Source organism: Caretta caretta, chromosome 1 (assembly GCF_965140235.1).
Source record: "Caretta caretta isolate rCarCar2 chromosome 1, rCarCar1.hap1, whole genome shotgun sequence".
Lineage (NCBI taxonomy): Eukaryota > Metazoa > Chordata > Testudines > Cheloniidae > Caretta > Caretta caretta.
Genome location: NC_134206.1, coordinates 107,327,481 through 107,342,590, shown reverse-complemented (window position 1 = coordinate 107,342,590; position 15,110 = coordinate 107,327,481). Strand labels below are relative to the sequence as shown.

Genomic DNA, 15,110 nt, shown 5'->3' with positions numbered 1-15,110 from the left:
ACTGCCCTGCGGCCGAGACACTGGCCCGGCCCCGCCGCACAGGGGCTGCGAAGCCTCAGCTACCGACCCAGCGCGGCTCAGCCACGGCGGCCCCGACCGAGTCACCAGCGGAGCCCGGGGGAGGGGTGGTGCTGGGTCCGCGCGGGGGAGCCTCGCTGGGCTCCGATCGGCGGGTCTCGGCAGGCGCCCGCCCACCCACCACCAGGCACCCAACAGCCCGGGGGGGGGGGAGGGGAGCCGGAGCCTCCCTCCTCCAGTGACAGGCGCGGGGGAGGGGCCGGGGGCTCCCCAGCAGCAGGAAGACCCCCCGCGTCGCCCCCCTCCCGGCAGCTCCACGCTACCCTCGCGCCTCCCCGCGTGCGTCTCTCTCACTTGCTCAGACGCGCCGCGCTGCCGGGACCGCTCCCAGGCTGCAATCGGGCTCGGCGGGGCCGCCGCGCCTCATTCTCCTCCGCCGCCGGAGCTCGACCCCACTCCGCGCTCGCTCAGGCCAAAGCCGGGACTTGCAACTTCAGCCACCGCCGCTTCCGGGAACGAAATCACCACCGCAGCCGCTTCCGCTTCCGGGGTTAAGGGCATCACTCTGGCACCTCCCCCGACTTGATAATAGGAGAAGGAACTGTTGCGTAGGACGGGCAGAGGGAGGTAGAACGTCCCTTTCTTCCCGGGCTGAACCAACCCTCGGGGGCAGAGGAGGGTGTAAGAGCTCGTCCCGGCCAGGTCTGAACCACTGCGCGCGGGGAGGGGACCTCGACCTGGCGTCGTCGGGAAACTCCTTCCTCCCTCCCCCCCCCCCCGTCTTCTGAATGCGCGGCTCCGATGAACGAGTTTCCGGGGTGGTGCGTGGCGCCCTAGTGACGTGTGGTGGGGTAGGAGCTGGGCTCGTTGCCGGCCGTGGTGGTGGGTGAGTTGGGCTGAAGCGGCGGCGGGTCGGGATCTGCGCTTCCCTGGCCCCGGCGCTTCTTGCTCCGCTCCCCGCTGGGGCCGGGGGCTGTGCTGGGGCCGCTGTGACGCAGCCGCGTTACCCATACTGGCCGCTGGGTGGCACGTGCCTGGGCTGTGTCGGTTGAAGCCCCCCTCCCCCCCCCCCCCCCCCGCCTCGCCTTCCCATCCCCCGCGAGGGCCGGGATTCCCCCCTCCTCCCCCCCCACCCCGTCCGAGTCGCCCCTTTGGTAGGGGCCCTGTGGTTCCTCCCCTACCAAGAACCCCACAACTGGGAGGGGGTCCCCTTGACACCCCCCCCATGCCAGGTCCGCCATCTCGCCCCTCCCCCCGGGGCAGGGGCTCTGTGTGCACCCTCCCCTCCCCCCAGTGGTGTTATCATTGTATTCTTGTTTGCAGTAACTCAGGGTGTCGGAGTCTGTCGGTTTCAGAGCAGCAGCCCTGTTAGTCTGTATCCGCAAAAAAGAGCAGGAGGACTCGTGGCAGCTGAGAGACTAACCAATTTATTTGAGCCTCAGCTTTCGTGAGCGACAGCTCACTTCATTGGATGCAGCCTGTCGGGAGCATGAGCAGAGCTGGGGTGGGCGATTGTTGTGCTGGGAAGTGTTAATGATGCCAGCCTCTGGTTGTTCGCTGGGCAGACAACTTTTGATTTAAGCCCTGTCTGTGCTAAAAGCTAGAGGGCAGTGGGTGTTGTGTGTCCCTCATTTCCCCCCAAATCCAGAGGATTCTGGTCACTGAGGCCTAGGACATTTTGAAATTGATTGGATGCAGTGTTACCTCACCCACTCAGCTTGATAGCATTTCTGCTTGTGTTTGTGTAATATCTTTATGGGACCAACTTCTGTTGGTGAGAGAGGGACATTTACTCAGAGCTCTTCTTCAAGTCTGTGTAAGCTCAAAAGCTTGTCTCTTATCAACATAAGCTAGTCCAGTAAATTATGTTATCTCACACACCTTGTCTCTCTAATAGTCTGGTACCAACACAGCTATAACAACACTGTATACATCAACCTGAACGTAAGACCTTGCAAGTCTGGCTAATTATTATTGATTTGCGTTGCGGTGGATTGGGCCCCAAGGTGCTAAGTGCTGGACACGCAACACAGAAGGTGGTTCTTGTCCAAAAATTCTCAGGTTACGTCCACACAACAGATTAAGTCTGGGTCTGAGCCTGGGTTTAAGCAAAACTCCCCGTGTGTACACTGCAATTGTGGTAACCTAGAGCTCGGACCCAGGACCCTGCGGGGTTGGAGGGTCCGAGCCCATGTTAAGTCGGGACCTAGGGTCCAAGCCCTATTGGTTTTCTATGTACATGTGTCCCTGGCTCGACTCAGATCTCGGGAGTCCTCCAGGTGTATCCTGTGGTTCCTGGCAGCAGAGTGGCTGCGCTGCAGGTAGCCAGCACAGCGGGGCAGAAGCACCATTACTGCCTGGCCACGTCTGCTCTCCCTTCCTTCTCTTCCCTCCATCTCCTCTTCTCTGCTGTGTGGAACTTGCCCGGGGCAGGGAGCAAAGTTTCAAAGTGAGAGTCAGCCTCCAGGGTGCTGGGGCTCATCCCTCCCCGGGCCAGGCTGAGCTTGGAGTTCTTCCGCTTTCCCTCCCTTGCAGGGCAGCAGATGGTTACTGCTTTGCTCTCTGGCCCTTGCTCCAGTGCTCCCTCAGCCTTCCTTAGGGTGCCAGCCCCAAAACTTGCCCGCAGTGGTGCCTGCAGCTCCAGCTCCTCTCTGAAGTATGTAGCTTGCCTGAAGTAGGGAACAAAATTGGCAGAAGGGAGGCAGGTCTTGACTGCTGGGATGTTGGGGGTCATCCCTCTCTGACTGTACTGAGCCAGAAGGTCTACTGCTCCCCCTCTCTGCAGGGCAGCGCTTCTTCCCCGTTCTGCTCTTTGGCCCTTGCTCCCGGGCTTTCCTTGCCTTCCCTGTGGGGGTGTGTAGGGACACCCAGGCTGCATGCACTGTCAGGGTGATAGGTGGGAAACAGCCCCAAAACTTCCCTCCAACCTCCTGGGGTACAGAGGGGTCAGGGATAAGGGATCCCCACGGGGAGCTGGAGAACACTGCACCCCAAGCCTTGGGGATGCACTTAACTGTTGTGTAGTCGGCAGCAGCCAGGCTTGGTGGGGAGAGGGGTGTCTTTTTCCTCTGATACCTTCATTTTTAAGTCAAACTTCAAACAAACAGGAATGAATGAATAAATAAACACACCTTCATTGAACATCCAGTTTTAAAAATTAAGAATTGCAAAGTTTCACTTTAATAGTTGACAGGTCTGGAGACTGATGTCCTATTTATACTCAGAACAGGTGTACGTGGGGATTTTCATGCCAGTATGACTCAGCCTAGAGCTAGAGAACCCAGTTCTCAGGTTAGATGATAGTTCAATATCAAGCCTTCTCAAACTGCAGTTGGTCTACTGACACAGCCACCAAAGGAGCTAATTATGTGGTTTATGTACTCGTGCTCCTTACGGGCAGGAGTCCCATCAATAGCAGCACCACCACAGTTAGGAAACAGAATGGGCAGTAGAGTTTTCCCACAATGCATGTGTTCCTAGGGCTAGAGTGTCGATACTGGGGAGGGGAGGCTCTGGATACTATGACTTGGGTCTGCGCACTTCAGTGTGGATGCCAGAGCCCTAGGTTTGAGCATGAGTCAGAAACTTCTTAATCTACGGTTAAAATGCAATGTCGATGCACAAGCCCCAGGTTCCCTGACACAGGTCAGCTGACTCAGGTCTCACTAACACTAAGCTTACGTTGCTGTGTAGATCAGGGGTTCTCAAACGTCGTCAGGCCCTCTCAGGGGGTCGCGAGGTTATTACATGGGGGTCATGAGCTGTCAGCTTCCACCCTAAACCTCGCTCTGCCTCCAGCATTTATTATGTTGTTAAATATATTGAAAAGTGTTTTTAATTTATAAGAGGGGTCACACTCAGAGGCTTGCTATGTGAAAGGAGTCACCAATAAAAAAGTTTGAGAGCTGCTGATATAGATGTAGCCACAGTGTAAGACCAGAGACAATAGGCATATACACCCAACAGACTGGGGTGTGTGTATGTGTGTTTAATTTTAATAGTGTGTGATTGTAGTGCTCCAACTCCCTAACCACTTGTCCACTAGAAGAAGTAAAGAATAAAGTGCCAGAGTCCAAATTCCACTCCCCAAATAAATAACATCTTTAACTGCTATTAGTGTCCCCAAAAATAACAGAACCTAGCACATCTTGGCACTTTGAAAAATACAGAGCAGGGAGTGGACATGCAGATTTCTGTCTCCCCTTCTCCAAAGTTGGGTTTTAGGTGATGGAATTAGGGGGCTTGGGTGCCAAACTTGGCAGGATGCATCATTTTCTGTTGGGCTGTGGCTTTTAGCCACACCTCAACTTGAGCAATAGTAACTACCTAAGAACCATCTAATCATGTACTACTGAACTGCACTATATTTAAATCTGTCACAGAGATGTAAGACTGTGTAATCCATTACTGTCCCTTGAACCATCTGATACCTCAGTTTAATTGAAAATAAGAAATGATTCAATGTGATAGACAGTCCTATTATATGATACAAGATTTCCTCTCAAGTACGGGAGTCTGGATAGAAGAGAGGATGGTTTGGGGCTAAGGCTGGGTGGTAAGAGATCTTGGATCAATTTGGAGGTCTGCCACAGACTTCTGTATGTCCTTGGTTAATGGGACTTATGTTCCTAAGTGCCTCAGGATATGTCTACACTACAAGTGCAATGGCAGCACAGCTGTAAATGCTGCAGTTATACTGCTGTAGTGTTGACACTCACTTTAGTGTCATGAGAGGTTTTTCTATTGCTGTAGGAAATTCTCCCCCTCGAGAGGTGGTAGGTAGGTTGATGGAAAAATTCTTCCATCAACCTAGCTGCTTCTGCAGTGGGAGTTAGGTCATTCTAACTATGTCAAACAGAGCATGAAATTTTTTGATAGCCCTGAGCGATGTAGCTATGTTTACCTATGTTTTAGGTATAGACCAAGCCTTAGTAACTTTTGATAAAGGCACTTATGATACTAAATCACTTAGGCACTTTCAAACATTTTACCTGTAATCTCCTAATGCCCATCAGTAAAAATAGGATAATATTTCCTTTTTCCATCTTTTCACTGTATTGTCAATGTAAAATGTATTCTCTTCAGGGATTTACTGTGTGTATATATCTATATATTTTTTTTCCCCACAGAGTCTAGCACAAGGGGGCCCTGATTTCAGTTGGGGTTATGGGGTGGTGTTGTAATATAGATTATGATGATGATGGTAGTTAAACTAAGTGTAGCAATATCTAATGATTGTTCTACACAAAAGTAATTTTTAAAAATGTGCCTAATTCTTTTGAGAAATAGGGCAATTTGGTGGTATGTTTTCTTTCACTTGAAATATTTTTGTTTTGCTTTTTTTATAGTGAAAAAGTGAATCCTGATGTCTTCCACACCTACTTCACAATCTTCCCCTAAACGAACGGTGGCATCAGTAGTTCCTTTTGCAGATCTGTGTTCAATTTTAGAACGAATACAGAAATGTAAATCCCGGCCAGAGAAAACCAAGTATTTTAAGGAATTTTTAGATTCATGGAGGAAATTTCATGATGCTCTTCATAAAAAAGAGAAAGATGTCACAGACTCTTTTTATCCAGCAATGCGACTTATTCTTCCGCAATTGGAAAGAGAGAGAATGGCTTATGGAATTAAAGAAACCATGCTTGCTAAGCTCTATATTGAACTGCTCAATTTACCCAAAGAAGGAAAAGATGCCCTAAAACTTTTAAATTATAGAACACCTACTGGCTCACATGGAGATGCTGGAGACTTTGCAATGATTGCCTATTTTGTATTGAAACCGAGGTGCCCAAAACAAGGCAGACTGACCATACAACAGGTGAATGAGCTGCTGGATTCAGTTGCTAGTAATAATGATACCAAAAGGAAGGACCTAGTAAAGAAAAATCTTCTTCAGTTAATAACTCAGAGCTCAGCACTTGAACAAAAGTGGCTGATCCGGATGATTATAAAGGATCTAAAACTTGGTGTTAGTCAGCAAACCATATTTTCCCTTTTCCATTCTGATGCTACTGAGTTATACAATGTCACAACTGACCTGGAGAAAGTTTGCAGACAGCTGCATGACCCTTCTGTATCACTCAGTGATGTTTCCACCATGTTGTTTTCAGCCTTTAAACCTATGCTTGCTGCTATTGCTAATGTCCAGCAAATTGAGAAACAAATGAATCACCAGAGTTTCTACATAGAAACTAAACTAGATGGTGAACGTATGCAGATGCACAAAGATGGAGATGTATACAAGTATTTCTCCCGTAATGGGTTTGATTATACTCAGCAGTTTGGTGCTTCTCCCCTCGAAGGTTCATTAACTCCATTTATTCATAATGTGTTTAAAAATAATATACAAAACTGCATTCTTGATGGTGAAATGATGGCCTACAATCCCAATACACAAACTTTTATGCAGAAGGGAAACAAATTTGACATAAAAAGAATGGTAGATGATTCTGATCTGCAGACATGCTTTTGTGTGTTTGATGTATTAATGGTTAATGATCAGAAGTTAGGTCACGAGATACTAAGCAAAAGATATGAGATTCTAAATGAGCTGTTTACACCAATAACAGGCAGAATACACATAGTGCATAAAACACAGGCTAGCACCAGGAAAGAAGTAGTTGATGCTCTGAATGAAGCAATAGATAACAGAGAAGAAGGAATCATGATAAAAGATCCTATGTCCCTTTACAAGCCAGACAAACGTGGGGAAGGCTGGTTAAAAATCAAACCAGAGTATGTCAATGGGCTCATGGATGAGCTAGACCTATTAATTATTGGTGGTTACTGGGGAAAAGGTTTGCGTGGTGGCATGATGTCTCATTTTTTGTGTGCTGTTGCTGAGACTTCCCCTCCTGGTGAAAAACCATCTGTCTTTCATTCTATTTGTCGTGTTGGTTCTGGTTACACTATGAAGGAGCTATACGATCTTGGTTTGAAATTGGCCAAACACTGGAAGCCTTACCATAAAAGAGATCCTCCTTGTAATATTTTATGTGGAACTGAGAAGCCTGAAGTTTACATCGAGCCTTGTAACTCAATCATAGTTCAGATTAAGGCAGCGGAGATTGTTAGTAGTGATATGTACAAAACTGATTGCACTTTGCGATTCCCTCGAATTGAGAAAATAAGAGAGGACAAAGAGTGGCATGAATGTATGACTTTGGATTTCTTAGAACAGCTCAGAGGTAAAGCATCAGGGAAGCTAGCATCTAAGCACCTTGATGTGGGTGATGATGAACCACAAGAAAAGAAACGGAAAACTGTACCAAAGGTAAAGAAAATAATTGGAATAATGGATCATTTTAAAGCCCCTGATCTTTCCAATGTAAATAAGATTTCTAATATATTTGAAGACCTTGAGTTTTGTGTTATGACTGGAACAGAAAACCATTCAAAATCTGAACTGGAAAGTAAAATAGCAGAAAGTGGTGGTAATGTGGTACAAAACCCTGGACCAGACACTTACTGTGTTATTGCAGGAATTGAGAATGTCAGAGTAAAAAATACTATATCTTCCAACAAGCATGATGTTGTGAGAGCAGAGTGGCTTTTACAGTGTTTTGAAGCGAAAATATTTGTACCATGGCAGCCGGCCGTCATGATTCACATGTCTCCAGACACAAAACAACATTTTGCATGTGAGTATGATTGTTATGGTGACAGCTACACAGCAGATACAGAGGTGACCCAACTAAAGGAAGTATTCTCAAGAATTAATAATAAAAATGATGAGAAGATACCTCTGGACATGATTGCTGACTTAGAAGAACGTTATCTGTGGAATAGCTCTCCACTCAGTATGTTCAGGCAAAATACCATTTATCTGGACCTTTATGCTGTAGTTAATGACCCCAGTACCAAGACCCATGGAACAATGCTATCAATTAGGGCGTTGGAGCTCCGTTTTCATGGAGCAGAAATAGTCTCTCAGCTAAAGGAGGGTGTGTCCCATGTAATTATGGGAGAAGATCATACCCATGTAAAAGAGATAAAAACACTTAGGAGAACATTTGAGAAAAAATTTAAAATCCTATCTGAGCGGTGGGTAACAGAGTCAATAAAGGAGGGGAAGTTACAGAATGAAAATCCATACCTAATTTAAAGCAGGTTTTAACTAGAAGTAAAGGCATTCTGATGAACTTGGTGGATTTAAGATTTGGTGAGATCCTTCTGCATGTTTCCAGGTGTATACCTAGCCTGTGGTTAAAGAGTAGCTCTAATTTTTATATATTGGAAAAGGAAAGATAGCATCTCCTATGCTGGGGAAGGAGGGAAAGACTTCAGACTACATTACACTGTGGGAGGAAATGTCCAGTGCTAAAAGAAATAATTACATGTTTTGTATTTTACAAAGATCTCACATAGGAGATTGTTTTATTTATAGCTATGAAGTTAACCTTGTTCTACTGACAACACTTGCCTTTATTTAAATACTGACTATTTTATACCCTTTGATCTTTCTGAGGTGTGCGTTTGAACTTTTAAATTAATAATATTTAAAGAGAGTATGCTATTGAATAAAGCAATTAGTAAAAGCCTCTTAAACCAAAACATTAACACAGTTAAATGTTTTTATACAGCTCTACATTAATAATTGAATGATAGTACTATATAAATCTTAACATTCTGAAGTAGATATTCAACATATGTTTGAAAACTTTTAGAATCTATGCTGTGTGTAAATTTAGAGAAAGTGAGTTTCATGTATTTCAAGGATTTTTTCAATTTTTTAAAACAGATCTGTAGAATTTCCATTAAGTGTTAAACATAACATCAATCATATCTGTATAGTCATAGCTACCATTTTAAAAAATATATTTGTATATGCTCTAAAATTTGAAATTAGCTTTGAAATTTGCCATTCCTTCATTGTATCACAGCTGTAATTATTTTTGTACTTAAAGGACCCAGTTTGCAACCCTTATTCATGTTGAGTAACACTTCAATTTCAATAAGACTACTTGTGTAAGTGCTACTGTGTGAGTAGACATTGTAGGCCCAGATCCAAAGATTTAGTTGAAGGGTGAATAAAATATCAGAGTAACTTGTATATTGAAAATATACACATATTTAAAAACTTGAGTGAAATCCTGGCCCCATAAAAGTCAATGGCAAATTGCCTATTGACCTCAGTGAAGTCAGGATTTCTCCCCTGATTTCAGCTTACCTTTCTATAAGTGATGATATATGGGTTACTTTAAGGTGTTCAGTAATATATAGCATTTTATTTCCAAATACACTTCAGTTTTAATCAAGACTTTGAATTGAATGATTGAAATAAAGATCTATATTTTTTATTCCAGTCTAAAATGTTATTTTAATGGGAAAATACTTCTCTAATTGCGGGAGGGGGAATACGTGAACATTGAGTGGCTGGTCCTGCCCTATTAATGTAAATAAGACTTTAGCCATTAACTTTGATGGAATCATGATCAGGTGCCACATAACAGTATTTTACTATATGGATTTTTCAAGAACAGTTACATAAATAATTAGGAACTGTTAGGGGGCTTATTCCTTAAGCCACGTACTTCCCTGGTCCTTCTCGCATGAACAGAGAGCAACAATACCCGAAGTCCAAAGGTGCAAACAATTTGATGTTTATTGGGGTGAACTTCCAGTGAGCATGATTCCAGTTTCCTTCCTTAGTGTCCCCCTTCCCAGCTCTGACACCACAGAGCCTTACACTTGTGTCCCTGTTCCCATTCCTGCCCTTAGCCAAACATGATTCCAATTTCCCCACCCCAATTCCCTGTTCCCATTCCCCCCCCCCACACACACACACACTTCCTGATTGCAGACTATACAGTAAAACTTGAGTTCTGCTTAGCTATACCTTAACCAATCATTTTCCTGAAATTTAACTAACCAATCCTAACATATTGTAACATGATTATGTAATCAATTATATCCTGCCACCTTAATTAGTTTACACCCAGCAAAATTAATTATACAGCAGACAGAAACAATCACAGAACCAGACAGAGATTATACAGACAAACAATGGGGAAATGGGGACTACAGTGATAGAACAAACACAGAAATGAGGATTTCACATCCCAGCTATTGATAAGTGAGTTCTTGCCAGACAGGATGCTATCAACCTAAGTTTCCTTTTACATTTTCTAGGCACTTCCCTTTCTCTGGAGGTGATAAACATTATCGGGACAGGATTGTATTCCTAACAGCCCAATAGCACCTTATTTCAATGTGACTAGTTTGGAATGTGAGGAGGTGACCTGTCGCTTCCCAGCTTATGGCTGCCTCTGCTGCTTAGCCAAAGGCCTTAGCCTAAGAACAAGGACTCAGACTGTGATAAGAATACACCTAAATTCTTAGCGTAAAGGCCTTTACAGACAGGCCTGAATATCTATATCCTAACAGGAACACTATATCAAAGGCCAAATGGAAAGAAAGCAAGCTTCTCATTTTTACTTCCTTTTTATTAGTATAAACTTGAAGGGCTAACTTCACAAATTATTCTTTAGTCCATTTAGTTTTTTAAAATAAACATAAACACCTATTTTTGTTATAATGTACTTTACCAGGTGAATCATTAAATTGTAGAATACATGAATCCATTGTTTTTGTGCACGAAAAATACTAAAAGACAATGGATTTATTAAAATGGAAAAATTGTATACTAGCAGAAAATAGATATACATAAGACATAAGCAATTTTTAACCTGTCTTTCAAGAAAAATCTTTTGCCTTAATCCCAAGTCTGATATGCTACAAACAAAAAAGGGAGGAGTGTGGTTTTGAAGGTCAAAAATAAAACTTGGAACAATCTGCTGGCACATCTTCCATTGAGTTGCTACTGGAAACATCATAATGTATATAGTATTCCAGATTGAATCATTGTTGGTTTCTTGACCCTATTAAGGGTTTATCTCTATATTCATTTCATACTCATTGGTACGATGAAATACAAAGTGCAATAAAATCAGTTTAATCCTAATTGTAATTCACTTTCACCCAAGCTGCCTTCCACTTTCAAATTCTCAACCTGTTCCTCCCTATTTGTCAAAATGAAATCTAGAACAGTTTCTTCCAGTTTCTTTCTTGTGATGTTTGAGGGTCACTCAGACCAGTAAGACATTCGGTCACTGCTAGCCTTGTAATTTCAGGTACTCTTATGCTATGCTACTATAGCTTAGACCTCTATTAATAGTAGCAAGCTTTCAAGCACAAAAGTCTAAGATGCTTCCACCTGCCTAGTTACTCCTTGCAGAATGACTCCAACAGCCCTTCTGGTCCTGAGTCTCCCCAAATCAAGCCCCCAAATTCTTAACTGCCAAACACTCTGATTTTTCCGTTCTGCTTTGTCACCCCCTATGGCATGAAACCTGCTCCCAGTTATCCATCCACTTGCCGCTGCCCATCCGGGTTGTACAACAGAAACCTGCTTAGGATAAAAATAAACAAAAAGTTTAATAGAAAAATCATGCTTTTAAATATGAAATAATAAGGAAAAGCAAACACAAGGTTCACAGAAAATAATAATAAAGGTGCACCCTATATTAGCTAAATATAACAAGTTACCTATTGCCTTTTAACAGTTTCCAAGCCTGCTGTTTATCATAGAGGGCCTGGTGCTAGCAGCTAACTGAGCTCAGGTCACGACCTCAAGGCAGTGTTAAGTGTCCCAATTCACTTATCTGTTCAGTGACAGGTTTCAGAGTAACAGCCGTGTTAGTCTGTCTTTGCAAAAAGAAAAGGAGGACTTGTGGCACCTTAGAGACTAACCAATTTATTTGAGCATGAGCTTTCGTGAGCTACAGCTCACTTCATCGGATGCATACCGTGGAAACTGCAGTAGACATTATATACACACCGAGACCATGAAACAATACCCCCTCCTACCCCACTGTCCTGCTGGTAATAGCTTAGATAAGCTATTAGCTATTACCAGCAGGACAGTGGGGTAATAGCTTAGATAAGCTATTATAATAGATAAGCTATTACCAGCAGGACAGTGGGGTGGGAGGGGGTATTGTTTCATGGTCTCGGTGTGTATATAATGTCTACTGCAGTTTCCACGGTATGCATCCGATGAAGTGAGCTGTAGCTCACGAAAGCTCATGCTCAAATAAATTGGTTAGTCTGTAAGGTGCCACAAGTACTCCTTTTCTTTTATCTGTTCAATGTTAATGTTATTCCCTACATTTGTCTGTAACCTGCTGAATGCTATTTACATTGTATATGTATCCTGTCTGATGTGTACTAATGTGATTAAATTAACCTGTTGTTGCAAAGTCCTTTTTTGTGTCTGTATCCTATGCTTAATTAACCTTAAATCAAAGGATGTATTTGCATTTAGATGATTTAATTAATGCATGGAAACTATTGAAATGCTAATATTATTGTCTTCATCTGTCTGAAACTTGTTGATTTACCTATAGAACATTTTACTTTTTTAGTAGTCTGAATGGCCATTACTAAATGCATTATCTTTGAATGGCCTATTGAATGTTAAACAATGAGGATCACAAACTGTCTGCATTTGCTATTCATCAAAGCCCATGCTGAGAAGATGCCTGTCAGCCTGCTAGCCTGTTTCAACTATAAAGAAAAGGAGTACATGTGGCACCTTAGAGACTAACAAATTTATTTGAGCATAAGCTTTCGTGAGCTACAGCTCACTTCATCGAATGCAAATGAGCTGTAGCTCATGAAAGCTTATGCTCAAATAAATTTGTTAGTCTCTAAGATGCCACAAGTACTCCTTTTCTCTTTGCGGATACAGACTAACATGGCTGCTACTCTGAAACCAACTATAAAGAGGTAGCCTTGGGAGCAATCCTTACCTCTGATCCAGCTGAAGGCTGACAGGGAGGCTTCAGGTGTCAAATAGAACATAAGAACAGCCTTACTGGGTCAGACCAAAGGTCCATCTATCTTCCGACAGTGGCCAGTGCCAGGTGCCCCAGAGGGAATGAACAGAACAGGGAATCATCAAGTGATCCATCCCCTGTTGCCCATTCACAGCTTCTGGCAAACAGAGGCTAGGGACACCATCCCTGCCCATCCTGGCTAATAGTCATTGATGATCTATCGTCCATGAATGTATATAGTTCTTTTTTGAACCCTGTTATAGTCTTGACCTTCACAACATCCTCTGGCAAAGAGTTCCACAGGTTGACTGTTGGTTGTGTGAAAAAATACTTTTTGTTTGTTTTTAAACCTGTTGCCTATTAATTTCATTTGGTGATCTTTAGTTCTTGTGTTATGAGGAGTAAATAACTCTTCCTTATTTAGTTTCTCCACATCAGTCATGATTTTGCAGACCTCTATCATATCCCCTCTTAGTTGTCTTTTTTCCAAGCTAAGAATTCGCAGTCTTATTAATCTCTCCTCACATGGCAGACATTCCATACCCCTAATCATTTTTGTTGCCCTTTTCTGAACCTTTTCTAATTCCAATACATCTTTTTTGAGATGTGACGACCACATCTTCATGCAGTATTCAAGATATGGGCGTACCATGGATTTATTAGAGGTAATATGATATTTTTCTATCTTGTTGTCTATCCCTTAATGATTCCCAACATTCTGTCCGCTTTTTTAATTGCCGCTGCACATTGAGTGGATGTTTTCAGAGAACTATCCACAATGACTCCAAGATCTCTTTCTTGAGTGGTAACAGCTTATTTAGACCCCATCATTTTATGTATATAGTTGGGATTCTGTTTTCCAATGTGCGTTACTTTGCATTTATCAACATTGAATTTCATCTGCCATTTTGTTGCCCAGTTACCTAGTTTTGATAGATCCTTTTGTAGCTCTTTGCAGTCTCTCTGGGACTTAATTACCTTGAGTAGTTTTGAATCATCTGCAAATTTTGCCACCTCACTGTTTACCCCCTTTTCCAGATCATTTATGAATATGTTGAATAGGACTGGGCCCAGTACAGATGCCTGGGGGACACCACTATTTATCGCTTTCCATTCTGAAAACTGACCATTTATTCCTATCCTTTGTTTCCTATTTTTTAACCAGTTACCAATCCTTGAGAGGACCTTCCCTCTTATCTCATGACTGCTTACTTTGCTTAAGAGCATTTGGTGAGGGACCTTGTCAAAGGCTTTTTGAAAATCTAAATACATTGTATCTACTGGGTTGCCCTTGTCCACATGCTTGCTGACCCCCTCAAAGAATTCAAGTAGATTGGTGAGGCATGATTTCCCTTTACAAAAAACATGTTGACTCTTCCCCAACAAATTAAGTTCATCTATGTGTCTGACAGTTCTGTTCTTTACTATAGTTTCAACCAGTTTGTCCGGTACGGAAGTCAGACTTACTGGCCTGTAATTGCCGGGGTCACTTCTGGTTCCCTTTTTAAAAATTGGCGTCACATTAGCTATCCTCCAGTCATTTGGTATAGAAGTTGATTTAAATGATAGGTTACAGACTACAGTTAGTAGTCCTGTAATTTCACATTTGAGTTCCTTCAGAACTCTTGGGTGAATACCATCCTGTCCTGGTGACTTATTACTGTAGTTTATCAATTTGTTCCAAAACGTCCTCTAATGACACCTCAATCTGGGACAGTTCTTCAGATTTGTCACCTAAAAAGATAGAGGTCCCAAAAAGCCATTTTTGGGAAGCCCTGAGAAAAGTTATGAAAAGACTCTGAGTCTGGCAGATTGTTATGTCTCTGCTTTTATTTTGAACCTACAAATGCTAATTCACCCGTAATGCATTTTATCTGCTTTAACCTTGCTAAAACTCTCATTACTTTTTCCTAATTAATAAATCTTTAGTTTTAGTTTACTATGGGATTGGCTACAGTGTTGTCTTTGGTGAGACCTGGAGTATATTTTGACCTGAGGTAACTGACTGGCCCTTTGAGGTTGGAAGTAACCTAATTTTGGTTTTAATAACCTTTCATCATAAATTCTAGTTTGTGTGGGTGGTAAAGAGAACTTAAGAGAGCATAAAGGGACTGTCTGTGGCTCCATGGTAAAACCAAATTGTGATCCAGGAGAACACTTCTGTCTCTGGCTTGGTGAAATCTAATGATAAAATATACCACCAGTCTGGGGTGTCTGCCCTGATTTCTGACAATCTGAGATGAGTCTGGC

General features: G+C 43.0%; 1 protein-coding gene across 3 annotated transcripts; it reads left to right on the top strand.

Annotated features, from left to right (window-relative positions):
* The first annotated feature begins 580 nt into the window (after positions 1-580).
* LIG4 (DNA ligase 4) lies at positions 581-9,320 on the top strand. Of its 3 annotated transcripts, none has more exons than XM_048854837.2 (2): positions 581-720; positions 5,367-9,320. In XM_048854837.2, exon 2 carries the CDS (start codon positions 5,384-5,386, stop codon positions 8,123-8,125), a length of 2,742 nt encoding a protein of 913 aa, XP_048710794.1. In that variant the 5' UTR covers positions 581-720; positions 5,367-5,383; the 3' UTR covers positions 8,126-9,320. The 3 variants fall into 3 exon arrangements, with proteins under 3 accessions (XP_048710794.1, XP_048710802.1, XP_048710784.1); XM_048854845.2 differs by lacking the exon at positions 581-720 and adding an exon at positions 787-869; XM_048854827.2 differs by lacking the exon at positions 581-720 and adding an exon at positions 815-904.
* Positions 9,321-15,110: the final 5,790 nt, after the last annotated feature.

Bases quoted from the DNA above. Each gene is read 5' to 3' on its own strand.
- LIG4 (XM_048854837.2), top strand. From the start codon at position 5,384: ATGTCTTCCACACCTACTTCACAATCTTCCCCTAAACGAACGGTGGCA.